The sequence below is a fragment of the Lichenostomus cassidix genome, chromosome 11 (genome assembly GCF_008360975.1).
Source record: "Lichenostomus cassidix isolate B80296 chromosome 11, HeHo_3.0, whole genome shotgun sequence".
Classification (NCBI taxonomy): Eukaryota; Metazoa; Chordata; class Aves; order Passeriformes; family Meliphagidae; genus Lichenostomus; species Lichenostomus cassidix.
In genome coordinates, this window is record NC_139492.1 from 9189052 (window position 1) to 9205101 (window position 16050).

At 41.7% G+C, this 16050-nt stretch overlaps 2 protein-coding genes across 3 annotated transcripts in view; both read right to left on the reverse strand.

The window, feature by feature from the left end:
* NFATC3 (nuclear factor of activated T cells 3) overlaps positions 1–12456 on the reverse strand; it is a 64670-nt gene extending 52214 nt beyond the window's left edge. For both annotated transcript variants that reach the window (XM_085071824.1, XM_085071823.1), the window contains exon 1: positions 12138–12456. In XM_085071824.1, coding sequence (XP_084927950.1) covers positions 12138–12237 — 100 coding nt within the window. In that variant the 5' untranslated portion in view covers positions 12238–12456. The remainder of the gene's footprint in view (positions 1–12137) is intronic.
* A 2210-nt stretch (positions 12457–14666) lies between these two features.
* Positions 14667–16050, reverse strand: part of DUS2 (dihydrouridine synthase 2) — a 41009-nt gene continuing 39625 nt past the window's right edge. The window contains exon 16 of the mRNA XM_085071829.1: positions 14667–14690. Within this exon, the coding sequence (XP_084927955.1) occupies positions 14684–14690 (7 nt within the window). The 3' untranslated portion in view covers positions 14667–14683. The remainder of the gene's footprint in view (positions 14691–16050) is intronic.

Below are 16050 nucleotides of genomic sequence, written 5' to 3' on the forward strand. Positions count from 1 at the left end.
TACAGAGTAAAGAAAACTGGACTAATAAAAGGTTAAAAAATACTGGATAATTATGGGCCAATAAGTTCAGCTTCAGATTTAGAAGTAGTATTAATAGTTTATTTGTTCCAGTAAGCATTTTAAAGGAGACAAAGGAACAAAACAAGCCACTGTTTGCTAAGAACAAACCACGTCAAACCAATTTTGTTTTATGATCAAAGGAGATCTTCTGGATAAATGGCAGAGAAAGAAACTCAGCTTTGTTTTTACTTACTAAGACCTTTAATGCTACCATGCACAGAGAAACCATCAGTCTTTAGAAATTTACTGAAGCCTTCTTCCTCACCCTGCTGAGATCAGGTTCACTACTAAGGGATCACAAAAATGAGCAGATGCTCTATATTCACAGTGTATAAGCTAAATAAAGCTGCAGACTTCCATTGCAGTCCTACATCAGGCGTCTGTGTCATCCATTGTCAATGAGAACCAGAAGGTTGCTCATTTTGAATGTACATTTGCTACTGCCTGGAAACAGGCTCGTGTACAGAAGCTCCTGTTCAGTATTAAAACAACGCTGGCTCATCCCTTACTAAGCTGCTAACTACACTTCAACATAAGCTGTCTAACTGGGGAATATAATTAAATAATATCCAGAGCAACTGCTTCTAAAGTACATTTTGCTTGCACATTCAGGACTAGTAATGCTTGCCCACCACCAGTTGTTCACTCCTCAATGGTGTACTGGCACATGCACGTGTGCAGCTGTGCACTCAGACAGATTTCTCCAGAGGAGGAAGGTCAGTTCCTATCAAATGTCTGAACACAAGCCCCGTGCCAGAATTATCCGAGCTACTTTATTATTCTAAGTTTATAAGCCCAGAAACAAACATTTTCTGACAAAAGGAGTTGCTATAAGGTACTAAGAAAGTGCAACATGACCTAGGTCTTATAAAAATACTACTGTGAAAACAGGATCAGTAATCAAGTCCTTTAAATAGCATGAGGAAAGACCTGAACATTGACACAGACATCATGTGTGTACTCAGGCAAGTCATATTATCTGTCTCACAGACGAGCTTTAAAAAGAATGACAAACTCTTCAGTTTTCCAGTTCTGTCATGACAGTTACCATGATCTCTTTCTGAACACAATGGTTACAAAAATATTTGTAAATAAGTACAAAAAGCATATGCGGCTGTTTTTTTATTATTCTGCAGGTTTGCAGCAGTTTATGTATTTCTTGGGATGAAAGAGGAGTTTTAATCTTCACCCAGAACACAAAATAACCAATAATCAGTTTTCCTTTTGTGCCCTTAAAAACACAATTGATCAGAGTTCCTCTTGGTACTCTATCACACTAAAGCTCTATAATTGCATATTTAACTCCAGTTTTCCATTACAAGCTATAGGTTCTCCAAAAATTCCTACAAGCTTAAACACCAGCTTAAACAAACCCCACAACTGAAATACAGCAATATATTAGTTTAGAAGGAGTACAACTGACTAGTAAGCCAAATATGGTATTGAAAAAGAATAGACAGCAAAAAAATTAAAGGTAGCAGGGTGGAGTAAGGGGAAACACATCCTTCTAGACCAAACTTAGAAACACATGAAACAGTAATGCAAGTTCAAGCTTTCAGAGAGTGATGATTTATGACAAGTCTCTTTTTACGAAGCAGTTCACTCTCTTCGATGGTTTTGTGCTGTTTCATGGTCATATTGGATTATGCAAAAAAGGATAAAAATAAATTTTACTTTTGTCAATCATGTATGCCAGAGGCAGCTCTGTTGTGCCAGTCACAATTTCACTCATTTTCTTTTGTTAAACAAGAATACTGGAAATATAGAAGAAAAATAATCTTCTCAAGAGTGGAAGCTCATCAGTGAGTCTTTTCCAAATTCTAGTCTGGATAACACTTCATTATCCTTGGTAGAAATACAGAAGAATAAAGAAGCTGCATTAGTTTAAGCAAGGGAATAATCCAGCATATCAAATGTTTACAACTGACACTGACTAAAATAAGAACATTCTGGCTCTTGGGGTGTAACTACACTAAGGTTTTTTCAGCAGCAACCACCCTCCCACACACCTTCATACACAAAGGGGGAGGGGAAATCAGAAGAGACATTCTTTTAACACAGATGATTTTGGCAATCATATTTACATTGCACTGACACCTGTATACACACAACTGACAGAATGGCAAGCTTTAGGACATGGGGGAAAACGAGCAACCAGGACAGGAACTGCAGGTGTTCACTAGTGTTCACTATCAAATAAAAACGGAACATGCAACTAAATACACCCTTAGGCCACAGCCTGGTACACATTTAAACTAGAACTGCTGTCTTAGTGCACATCTAGCTTCACACTGAAGTAATGAAATTAAGTTTCAAATAGGGAAAGAACAGCTTTGAGATACATTGATAAAAAGTGATGTACAGAGCAGGTAAAGAACTCAACTTGTAACTGTAAGATTCAACAAGAATTAGTCATTCTAAGTTCAGTTACAAAACAGAAAATAGGAACCGGAAGCGCTAAGCAGTGTTTATACCTGTGCCTTCTCCAGCTCTCCTGCTATTGCTGGTTGATTATGAAGCCTGTCTTTAAACGATAGTTTTCTAAAGCTTTTGGTTCAGTATTTAAGGATTATTCATTAATACTCATAACAGGTTTAAAAAAAAGTCTACTTCTTGCTTTAAAAGCCTCCAAGTTCTGTGGGCTCCTCTTTGGTTCCTTTTTTTAATCTGTGGCTATATCATTTGAGAAGACACAGTATTTCACTGTGTAATAGCCTTGTAGACAAAACAGAAGCTGCTGCCGTGCAGTTTGATGAAGCCTCATTTGTCATTCACTGTCAGGTCAAAAGTCAGCTTAACATGACCCAGTAGTTCAGAGGTATTAGTACAGCCTTTCAGAAGATTCTTGAAACAGCACAATACATTGGCACAGTAGATACTATCACACAGTATGAACAGCCTTTTGATACTGCTCTTCTGAAGATGAACTATATTATTCCATATAATCAGCTGTTAGTGTCTGCAAATGGACTGCAGCATATGTGTAGACATGGGAACTGAGAAGCCTGGTCACTCCAGAAGTGGTGTGCTGTGCCTGACCCACTGGAAGTAGACTCAGCAAAAAGGTAAGTGAGAAGATTAAGCAAATACTGAGTGAAGGGAACAAGGAAATTAATCATGTGCTGTGGTTGCCAGCAGGCCAGGTTTGCCTGGTATTCTTGGTATTGTGGGCCAATTTACCATGCACAATTATTCCTTTGTGGTGGCAAAACCAACAGATTCCATCAAAAAGCTCTTCAGTCTTTGAAACAGAATGAACTGAAATCCTCACCTAACTCCTATATGGATGCCTTTACCACCAACTGACTTCTAACTCAACGACCTTGCTCACAGTGACCTGCTGCACTATACAGAGACACTGCCAGTTTACTGCTCCAGTCCTGAAGCAAGCACTGAGTAGAAGCCAAGATTTCAAGATCAGAAGGTATAAGTAGGGCCATGTCAAAGAAAACACACAGGAGTGTGCAAGAAAATACGTATTTTAGTTTACAGGAGAGTATGGTAACACAGACCTGGGACTTTATGAAAATTGGTAGGAAAGGAAAGTAGTAAGCCAAGGCAAGAGTGGCTTACTCTTGCCAAGTGGGGAGCATTTACACAATAAACAGGGGAGACTGAAATAGGGCATCCCCTTTCTGATTATCAAACAGAGCACAACACAGAGACTGAGAACTGGTATCAATAATATCTGAACAAACTGGTTTGGGAACTCTTCACACCTTAGCCAAATTACACTGTCCTTCTGCAGCTGGCCTACATGACAGAGGGCAAACCATTCCACAGCAGGAAATCCCACCATAATAGTTAACTCAGTATTTCAAACCATTAATTATGACAGCTTTTCACTACTATTTTATAATGCACCTTAAATGTGAACTTCAGGTGCATGAAACTCAAAAGGCTCTGTACATCAAAGAACTGTAATGAGCCAGAATAATAAACCGAAATTGCCTTATTTTCCCACCTGCTCACATGAATGTAGAATCAGAAACACCTTGAATTCACTTTGTTAGATCAATACAGTAAAAGGCAGAAACAGAAATCAGCCAAACAAAAAAGAGGAGTCTGAAGATGAGCACAAATGCAATTTTTTTCAGCAAGGTACAGAATGACACTTCAAAATACTGAGTTGATCATATCAGCATGCCTCATGACTGTGCAACATACAACTTTGCATCTCTTCCCAGAGTCCCAAATAGCCTGTGTTTATTCCAGCAGGAGTGGAGGTATCACCACATACTGTACATCAGCCTAACCTCCTGCCCCCAACACGAAAAGCTCGGCAATTTGAAAGATAGCAGCATTCACTCTCAAAAGACTAAACTTGACAAATTCCACTGATGAAACACAGAGACTCTTACCTAATTTAAAGAAGCTATGCAAAGTACAAAATGTTGACAGATTTTCTTAGTAGTTCTTTGGATTAAACTATGTATTTCCTTGTGGCCTTGTCATTTGAGTACAGTTATCCCAAACGACTCCATTAAAGACTTTTGTAATTATAGTTACTTCATCTCCTCATTTCCTTTGTGTCCTTGACTTAGGGAACAACTTCTAGAAAGCATCTAAAGATACACATGAGTAGCTATACATCACTGCAGATATTATTACAGCCCATTATGCAGCCATCAAAGCAATGAATCATTGTCACCAACGGTTAATAAATGCAACATGACTGGATTAGCAGTTTGTCATTCTGTCACACTTTCATTCTGGCTATGAGGATACAGAGGGCTACACTGTAAAACAACTTTAGTTAGAAGGTAACAGTTTGTGCCTTGGCCCTGCTACAATCAGTCATAATTCCATTCTCTCTCCAGCACAGAACAAACACTGCTTCTCTGAAAGCATGTTTAAGTCGTCTTTCCATTTTTTCTAAAACCATAAAAAATTAAAATATGGGATTAAAAAAATATTTTTCACACCATTTTTTCCCAAAAAAGCAATGTTAGCAGCCACTAAAATATGGAGACTCTCATTAACCCTCTCCACCAACCTGCTAAAAAACCCCAACAAACTACCAGAAATATTCAACTTCATTCAAGAATTTTTTCTATATTAAAAATACTTCTCATTTTTAGCAGTGATGACTAATCTTCAAAGTACAGCCTGAAAAGACATCGTTAAGCAAGCAATTCCTATTAATCTAAATATTAATATGAATAATATCACTCTACATTTCTGGTATTAATAAATTAGCGGCAAGTATCTGCTCGTGTTTTCACCTACAAACATCTTTCATGCAACCTCAAATGAAGTTTTTGTTTCTGCTTTAAAAGAAACCACCAAAATAATCACGCAACACTAACTCGAACCATACAGAGTTCTATTTTCATGAATTATCTGCTGAAAGATCATGGGTTTGTAGTCATGAAAGTTCATTCTTCTCTCCTTCCACCAGACCTGCAGTGTTTCAGATTCAAATTCATCTTCCCTGAATGACTTTGAACAGTTCTGTGATTTTTTTGTTCTCTTTTGCCAGAATTTCACATGGATAATCACAGATGGGTGTACTAAAGGTAGAAGAGAATGCTGGCTTGTTAGTAAGCTTGCTCCTGCCTTGCAGTTTTACTTAGCCTTACTGATCATTTCACTCATCTTAAATTCCACTGTCATTCGAACCCCACATGGCATGCCTGGACAAATGCAAGGACTTGGATGTTGTTTTACTGGCTGGGCTCACTGCCAAGTCTGCTCCACGTACTTCCCTGGCCCACTAGGGCAGCTTGAGGCAACAACTCCCGTATTTACGTTATTGCTGTGAACAGCCAAACTGCTGCTTACTATTGACCCAGGCCCCATCTACTCAAATTTATTCTCTCATTCACAGCAACATTACTGAGCTGGCTATACTTCAGGTGGGATAAGACAAACTGCTTCCAGTTGCACAATAGAGACCAAAGCAATGAGACTGTCATGTTTTAAGCACAAGGCTACTTTTTACTCTGAAGAAAGAACAAGCTTATTTCTAATTTTCAGAAATATGTAAGACAAAAGCATTAGCCCAAATGCTTTTGTACCCTGACCATCTCCCAGGTCTCAAATCTCAGGATTTGTTTTCATTTACACTCTGCCCACAATTCAGATGGGAGGAAAGGGGACAGAGACTGATGGGCAACTATGAATTCACGAAGAAAATAAGTGACAATTTTGTCAAACTGGGGACCTTTTTCAAATGCGTGCACTACATAGTGACTCACTATGTAGTGACTCTCGATGCACTATGTAGTTATCAAAGAACCATACTGCCAAAACAGTGAAGTTATTAAATTACATTAGCTGCAACTACCACTGCTTTGCAACACCACACAAAAAAGACTTTGGCATTTTCCCTGAATGGTATCATCCTGGTCAAGCTTCATTCAAATAGGCAAGATTTCATTTAACCAGAATACTGTGAAAAATCACAATATATACAAACATGTCAGCTGGCCAGGATTGCCATCTTAATCTCTTACTCTTAATTGCCAGGCAATTCTTGACTCCACTGATACCACTTTAGAACACATTTTCCTTTCGTTCTTCCTCAGTGTTTCTCTAAGTTATCTTGAAGTCACAAGACACTCTGTTTTTGGTCAGATGCAGCTGTTTGGTTTTCCCTCCTCCCCCCCCATCAGCAGATTATATAACCACAGCCTATATGACTGATTTGCATTGTGTCCCTGTGTGTCAATCTTTTACATGCAGATACCAGCATCCACTAGCTTGTAAAATAAAACGATAGTAACTCAATTTCCCACAAGTGGTGGTTTATCACAATACATTTAATGCTCAGCTATCTAATAAATAAACAAATATTTCTGTCAGAAAGTATCATTTATGTTTAAGAGAGAAAAAAAAAATGGATTCAAGTAACTTATCCATTCATTCCTTTGCTAAAGTTGCACCAGCTGATCCTATTCTTAAGCCACATGAACCCTCTCTTGTATAGCAAATGTTAACAGACCAGCACAGACAGCTGTATTTATACGGATGTCTCAAATGATACATATTAACCACAGTTACCATCTTGTGCAAAGACTATCCATTTACATAGACAACCAAATCTGAAAAGAATCAAAATATTTTTAAAAATAATAACACTTCAAGTGAACCATACAGGTGTGCAAGACAGCCTGTTAAAAAGTCTTCCAAGGATGTCCCACAAGTTTCTCTGACTCAGCTAAGGAAAGCAAGCTTTGCAACAGTTCTGGACCAGCACTACGTGAATGCGAAAACAAATTTCATCAAGAGCAATCCTCAGTCAATTCACACCTCAAGTTCACAGCTACTGCCAGCATCCAGCCCTTAATTTTCCACTCAATCTAATTACAAGACTAGTCTTTTTTTCTACCACAACTTGACTTTCTTGGGATTACTTACCTTAATCACAATCTTGGGGAAAAGAACAAAAAGTTCAACCACGCTGCAAACTCCCGTCAACAGCTTTGGCTGTTTTCTGCTCTCTACCAACAATCTCTGACAGCAATACCAGTCATGAATACACAATTGGGAAGAGAAAAAGGATACTTTACATATTAATGATCAAGGCAAAGCTATAAAGGCTAGTATTGTGTGGTGTTTCAGTACAATCAGTGGTTTTAAGACTTGTACGGCATATCTAAAAATGACACATACATAGTGCCAGTTTTTGCTATAAGAGAACTCTGCCTAGCTGAGGGAAAATTCAGCACCCATCATCACTTCAGAGCACTTGGTATGTGGGCAGGACACAACTGCTGAGCAGCCTAAGCAGCTCGAGGATGCTCACAGAGAAAGGCCTGACATGGAAACTTTCAAAAGAAAAGATCAGGTATTACTCTGACGGTCACTACAGTAAAATGTGCATTTAAGTCATGATATCAAATAACCAGTAATCAAATAGCTCTAAGATAAAGGAAAAAAATCTCAAAGGAGAACAGGAGGAAAAATTTTTCAAATCAATGAAAGAGCCAAATCCAAACATAGTGTCCTTAGCCAGAGTGAGGCTGCAGCTCACAAAGATGTTTTGAACTGTCACTAAAGTCATCACAGAACTGCGATATTTTTCATATTCTTCAGGAGGAAAGTAAAAGAGATTGTAAGATTCATTTGTAACAAGATTACTAAACTGTATAACTTAACCAAATGTTAAGTCACAGGAAATATGGAGAACCCCTTTTAAGCTTGTTTCATGGTCTCCAAGAAAATATAACAAATACTATGAACCTGAAGTCCAAGTAGGGTAGTTTGATCAGCTCTTTCAAAGCACTTGAGGAAAATAAATAAAATAAATAAAATCAACCAAGAACGATTACTTACATGGAACTATTAATTTCTTCTTCTCTACTTCATAACCCATGTTCATAAGAACAAAGGTGGAAAACTCACATATTACTCTGTTTCACTGCATAATAAAACATGAACCACTCTTTAGCTCTGAATACTTCATCAGAAATAACAGGAACGTTTTAGACAGGATTCTGAACAGCAGCATCTGTCAGAATTTTCTAAGTAATTAAATAATTTATTTTCTGGATACTGAACAGTTTGCAGCCTCTAATTTTAGGTTAGTCCTAATTTCACGTACCAATAAGAAATAGTTTTGCATGATACAGAACCTTACAAGATCCCAAATTCCCAGCTTAGTACTATATACTCCAAGCACAGCTTTTACCTTGTAAAAGCTTGTTCTTGAAAAGAGAAGATGAACCCCTAAAATAAAACTTCAGCTAAAGAAAATATCATAGCAACTCATATCTGCTTCCATTTTGCAAAGTTTGGCATTTACACAGTATAACATGTCCTCAGTAGTGTGAAAAACTTAATGCAGCTTAATTGCTTAATGAATTCTAAACTTTCCAAAATTATACTGAATAGTATTGCAAAATTGGTGGTGGTGAAAGGAATGGGGGCATCATTAGAAAAGCATTCAATTTTTCAAGTGTCACATATTACATCCCAAAAATCTCTTCACCAAAAAGACCAAACAAGGTGGCACATCAAATATTGTCACTGACATTTGCATGCCAATCTATTTTAGCAGACTGTGGAGGACCTGAACATACTGTAATGCACACGCTGACTTACACATTTCAAATGCAACTGGTAAGGTAGCACGATGCAATCCGATGCTACTGCAGCTACACAAAATTTTGCAACAAAGAGCACACCAAAGAGATTTGGTTCACTTCAGAGTGATCTATAGCATTATTTTTAGACACCAGAAACTTGAATTTCTTGGTCAGAAAAAGATGAAGCTCATTAGTACCAAGAACTGTACCAAATATTTTTAGTGCATAATGGTACAAAACCAAAGTGACAATTTCTTTATTCTTTGGGACAAGGACACTAAACAATCAGAGAAACAGAAGGCAAGATTTTGCTCAGTCCTTAACATCCACTTGAAAGAAGCTGCAGAGCTTTTGAGAACCTTTAATTCAGCAATTACCTGAGCAGATTTTTATCTCCACTCAAAAACTACATAAAATGGGCTACCCCTTTAATTTCAAGCCAAGTATGCTGCAAAGATTGCAGTATTTCACCAGGGATTTCAAGCATCTTCACAGCATCTTTCATGCATTCTCCTCTCCAGCAGCAACTACAACTTTCAGATCAAGCAAACAAGCACTACTGCAGAACAGAAGTCTCAATTCCTGCCACTTAGCACAAAATATGAATGTTACTCCTACTGTCCTGCAACCCACTGAAATTCTTCTGTGCAATAACCAAAAATCCCAGCTGATTTCATTTCTCTTACTGTTCTTTTAACATCATAAAAAGGGTAATCTACTGCCTGGCACTAGCACTTTCTTAGTAGTTCAAATATCAAAAGCATTTCAAGGAAATAAAGGAACAGCTCACTTTTCCTTGCTTTTGATTACAAATACAGTTAAATATAAACATGTAACTGTTATATGTGTACATATATAAAAGAACAAAATCCTCACAACTCTACAGCAGTCTTAGCATAAAAGACAGCATTAACACAGATTTTCATGTTATTTGCACAAGAACTTAGTACCAGACACCTTTTTCATCAGAATGCCAGTCTCAAACTTCTAGAGATAAAGCATAAAGGAGCAGAATGTGTTTTTAGGTGTTCTCCAGGATTGTGAAAAATGTAGTAATTTTAGTATTATTTATTTCAAATTAAGCAACTTTCCCTGTGACCTACGTGTTTTATTATCAGCATACATTTGAAAAAAAAATACCCTTATTCTTACTTTGCACCACAACGGACACCACCATTGAAGGAAGTGATACAGGATTATGAAATAGATGCTTCAGGGAGCTCCAAGAACTTGGTTCGGTGGGTTTTTTTTGGTGGGTTTTTTTTTGGGGGGAGGGGTCATCTAACTAATATATATGGAAGAGGGGCAAGGAAAAAAAATAGATTTCCAATATGCGACCTCTCGTATGAATTCTAGTTCTTCATATGTAAAATACATGGGCAGAATGAACAGATGAGCTCTGGCAATACTTTTAACAGAACACATGAAGGCAGAGACCTACTCTAACCCTTTCCCCCGAAGGCCACATCTGTGCACAGCAGGCGAGATCATCTCCAGAATTCTACAAAACAGTAACATTACTTGAGTTTCAAATGCCGAATTTCTTACTGAAAGCTACAAACAAATTAGTTCATGGTCCAAATACCACATTTTCAAACTTGACATAAGAATAGTTTTGACTTACCAAGCATGGAAAATTCTCTGTATTCAGAGTAATATTAACTCCTTGTTAAGGAATGCTACCCAAATACAAATATCATAACAGGGAATTGATACACACTAGTATTTCCAGTTTTCTGAGCAACTTGTTTTCTCCTTCTCATCTATCATCAACAAAGGAACATAGTTTAGACTACCAGTTTTATGTCAAAATAATAGAAACGGGGGTGTCATAATTATTTTTGTTGTCATTTGTTAACATGTTTTCCATTGTTTTCATATGGTACTGTAATGCATTTATCTAGCTGGCAGAAGTCAGGCCCCCTTCACAATGCACACCATCTGCTATACCACCAAGATGGAAAATAGGCAAAGAACATCTTCCCTTATGTGAACGAATCTGCAAATTAAATCTGAGCATCAAGAAAGTTAGGGATTTTCTAAGAAGTTAATCCCGAGTGTTCGCACACAGACTGTATCAAACAAATTTTTTTGTAATTAACTTAGGCAGACAACGGAGTCAGGGAACTAAACAACATGGCTGCATCATTTAGCCTGGATACAGTCATGTTTCAGAGCTATCTTATCACCTAACACTTAGACATAAGACAGCCCATTACCAATTAATACTTATTTCAAGTAGGTTAGAAAATAAAGCACGCAGCCATCAAACTCTGCTACAGCTACACAAGGCACAGCTGGCCCTTACTGATTCTTCACTCCGTAATTCGCAGGGAACACTTTTTCCCTGCAGTTTAAAGATATACGAGCTTTTTAAAAGCGGATTTTAAGGCTCCAATAGAACAAAACAGAGTAAAATGGAAGCACTCTGAGCTGCGTGCGTGTATGTGTAGCCACAGACCCAACGAGCCATCACATCTCGGCACGCGGTGCTCGCCCATCCACACGTACACAAAGTCTGGAGGAACACACTGGAGTAACTGGGATGTTTTATATACGGGGAACACTTCGCTTGAAACTTTTCATCGCAAGAGCTCGAACACGGCTCTGGCCCAGCCCTGTTAACACTCTTGCTGCTCTCTGCCCTGTCCCTGACCGGACCCCACCGCGCTCCGGGGCTCGGGGAACGTGGGGCCACCGGATTCAACCCGGGGCCTTTTCCCCCGGGAGCCACCGCGCCCGGGGCGGCTCCTCCCGCACGACGCGAGTTCTTGGGTTTCTTTTCCCAAAGAAAGTTGTTACGGCGGGGAGAGGCCCGGCCCGTCGCCCCCCGAGCCCCCGGGTCCCACGGGCCGAGGGCGGCACGGGAGCGGCGCCGTGAAGCGGCGGCGGCCTGAGGGACAGACAGACGGCCGGCCGGCGCCGCTCCCCCCGGGCTGCCGCCTCCCGCGGCGGAGGGGCTGGCGCAGCCCCCGCTGCCCTCCCCGCCTCGCCTGGAGGAAAACAGGAACCCGACCGCCCCCCCTCCCCGGCCCCGGGGCGCACCTGCGGGCCCCAGCGGCGGTCCGGGGCCGGGCTGCCCGTCCTCGCCGAAGATCAGCCTGAAGTCGAACTCATCGGTGGCGCCGCAGTTTGCCGTAGTCATGGGTTTGGCCGGCGAGGCGCAGCGAGACCCCGTCGCCCCTGAGGGCCGCGCCGGGTCCTGCCGGGCTGCGCTCGCCCCTCAGGGCCGCCGCATAACACCGGGCGGCGGAGGGGCCGGAGGGGGGGCGGCGGCGGAGCGGCGGCTGCGGCCCCAGCGCGAGCTCCGGTGCCCGGGCGCTTCTGTCACTCAGGGGGGCGGGCGCCTGCCCCGGGCTGCGGCTGGACCCGCCCCCGCGCCGCGCCCCGGGCAGCGCCCCCCGCCCGGCCCGCCCCGGCCCGCCGGCCCCTCCCACCGCCTCCCTCCCTCCCTGCCCGCCCGGCCGCCCCTCCCGCCGTGACGTCGCGTCACCGACAGCGCCCCGTGACCGCCGCCCGCGCCGCGGAGGCACTGACGGAGCAGCCCCTCGCCCCGCCCCCCGCGCCGCGGGGCCCGCCGGGAGTTGTAGTCGGCTGTGCGCGCCAATCGGGCGCGGCCAGCGGCGCGCGGGGGGCGGGGCCGCGCGGGGAGCGGTGCCACGTGTCGCCCCGCCGCCCAGCGGCTCCGGCCCTGCTGCTGCCCGGCGCCGAGCGAGCCCCAGCCCGATGCTGGTGCTGCTCCCGGTGTGCGAGCCTTCCTGCGGAGCGCCGGCGCTCCCGTGTGACACCAACGGCGCGGAACCCCTTGCGGCGTGCGCAGGGTTACTTTCTGAAACACCCCATGTGAATAGGTGGTGCTCTTGGCACCAGTTAATGACTCGAGTAATTAGGTGGGATGGCGTAAGCTGAGGAATGTCGCTTGGGTAACGAATGCTGGCTCCAGGACTCTAAGCTGTTAGCTACTTGCCTTCCGGCTCAGTGAGAACAGTGGCAATGAAGCAAACAGAACCACAGAATAGTGAGCAGGAAGGGACCCACAAGGATCCCCCAACCCCTCGGCTGCACAGGACACCCCAAGAATCCCACCATGTTCCTGAGAGTTGTCCAAGCATTCCTTAGGCTCTGGCAGGTTTGGTGCTGTGACCACTTCCTTAGGGAGCCCGTTAAGTGCACAACCCCGGCTTGCACTGGGGCAGTTTCTCATGCACTTCACTCTCTGGTCACTCCAACTGCTGCACCAAGGGTTAGAACTGTGGGGAATTCCCCTCCGAAACGAATTCCAGAAAGAATTTTAAAGCATGGAAGGTGTATTCACAGTCTTGCACTTGTGAGATCCACATCTAAAAGTTTTTAACCATACGGAGACTAATTAAAATATTCCTTAGCAAAGTATGTAATCAATTAAGGGAGCCCAGCAGTCAGTAGGAAGAGCACAGAAGCTTCAGGATACTCTTCCTGCATGATAATATACCATAATCTGTAGTTTTGCCTTGTACTAAGGTGGAAAGACAAAAGGGCAAAATGCAGAATTTAAGTTGCTTTTGCAGCAGCAGCATCTGTTCCCTGCAGGAGATGGCAGTAGGGAAACTGTAACTGTCCTGATGTAGCTGGAATTTGCAGTCTTAAGAAATCATGGAGCAATTTGAGGGAAGCTTAATATGAGTACTTGAGTCCTGTGTCCCTCACTTCAATAAAGACATTGAGGTGCTGGAGCATGTCCAGAGAAGGGCAACAGAACTGGTGAAAGGTCTGGAGCACAAGTCTTACGAGGAGCGGCTGAAGATTTAGCTGGGGGTGTGTAGCCTGGAGAAAAGGAGGCTCAGAGCTGACCTTTTCACTCTCTACTGACAGGAGGCTGTGTAGCCTGCTGTGGATCAGCCTCTTCTCCCAGGCAGTCAGCAACACGAGATGATATGGTCTTCAGCCGTGCCTGGGGAGGTTCGGGTTGGACATCAGGAAGAATTTCTTCTTCAGGAAGGGGTGTCAGGCATTGGAAGGGAGATGGTGGAGTCCCCAGCCCTGGAGGTGGTCAAGGAATGACTGGACATGGCTCTCAGTGCTCTGGTCTGGTTGACAAGGTGGGGATTGGTCAAAGGTTGGACTCAATCATCTTGGAGGTCTTTTCCAACCTAAACGGTTCTGTGATTCTATTCTATGGTTCTAATTTAATGAAACAGTCACTGTGTGCTGTGGAATTTGTAAAATATTAATCCTTAATACATGTGATCTGGGGAAGATTTTAGGTTTATGCTGTAACTTGGGCATTGATAGGATTTAAACTACAACTCACCAGTAGCCAAGTCTGCTTACAGACAGTTATGTAATATTTACAGTTTAATTTGTTATGGAATGTGAAATTCTTATGAACCAGGAATATCATTGCTATCTCTAAGTTTTCATTACTTAGTTGAAAAATCAGCTGAACTAGTTAGTGTGCTGCGACTCAATGGCCATCTGGAAATGAATATTGTTTGATTCTTAAATTATTCTGATTGTTTCTGTGCAGTGTCTTTCCGTGTTTGTTGCTGTTTAGACAGATCCAAACAGGCATTTCGTGATCCCAGGCATGCATTTGTACCTGGATGTTCTTGTTAGAGCCTGTGAAGTGAGAAAAGAATGTTCATGTGAAGAGGAATTGGCTACAGTGAATAATCTTCAGTCCAGTGACTCTTAAAAGAGTGCAGGCAATTCTCTCTGTGCACTTCTGAGGAAGGTCAGTAATCTATGCTGAAGAAAGAAAGCCTAAATGAAAAGCTACTTTGTGGCATTGCAATTCTAGTGGAAACAGAATGCATAATATTAAAAAATACTTTGCAGAACTTGGGACAGCAGGAGTTTGCTCAAGTTTGCCCAAAATGGGAAGTTGCTTCTAGTGCAAAAGCAGACATATGTTTTTTCCTTATCTTGTAAAAAGCACTGTCCTTGCCATTGTCACTTCCCACACACCACTAGCTACTTCTTTACTGAAAATACATGAGCAACTACAGCTACTGTTCCTACAACACTTAAACCAAAGATTGATGCTCTTGTTAGGGGAGACAGTTCCCTCTCCTGAACGAAGCCCAAACCTCTATAAGGAGATCACACCCAGCTGGCCTATAGCCTCTTTTTATCTCTAAATCCAAGGTCACGTAGCAAGACAAGCTGGAAAAGTATATGTAATTGGATTAACTGTGGTTAAGAAAAATCCTCATACATTCTTGAATGAAAACAGATCTAAGAGGAACGATTCAGTAAAACACACTATACATAAAATGAAGTTTAACAGCTAATTTTTCTCTAAAAACTTTTGGGTAATCTTTTGCTTTTCAGAGCAGCTGTATTAGACTTCGTCTTATTGTTAAATAATTGTTGTGTCAGATTACAGCAAATGGAGCAACCACAGCAGTTTCCTGTTCTGTTATACCAGTAGATTATTCACTATGCATGTCCCTGGTACAAAATACAATCAAACTGGTTCTCTTCCTGAGGGGGGATTTGAACACAAGTATTTGATTCATGTTTGTAGATAAGATGCTCAGAGTATATTTCTAATGAATATGCTAAATTAAAGATATTAATATTAAAGACTTGTTCCTTTCCCTTAACTGTAAAATGTTTCTTGTCTCCACTATTCATTCAGAAAGCTATAATACATGCAGGACATTAGGTAGTGCTTTTAGTCCTACCCACTGCTGTCAATTGAAAAAGGAAGTAGACTGTATGTCCTAAAACAAAACAGAGTAATTGGTTTTGACACGACCACCTAGCCAAGAAGGTAAGAATTTAGAGAATATTTAAAAGTTAAGGTAGTGTTGTGAGTCATTTACAGAAAACTTTAGAAACCTTTTACTTCAAAAGCTGATACATGTCTTTGAGTACAGTAATTCCATTGCCAACATTATCTTTTCTTTTTGTCTTGTCTTCACCACAGTTTTCATTTCGCTGACTCTGTTCTACTGCACCAAAAAGTACATCG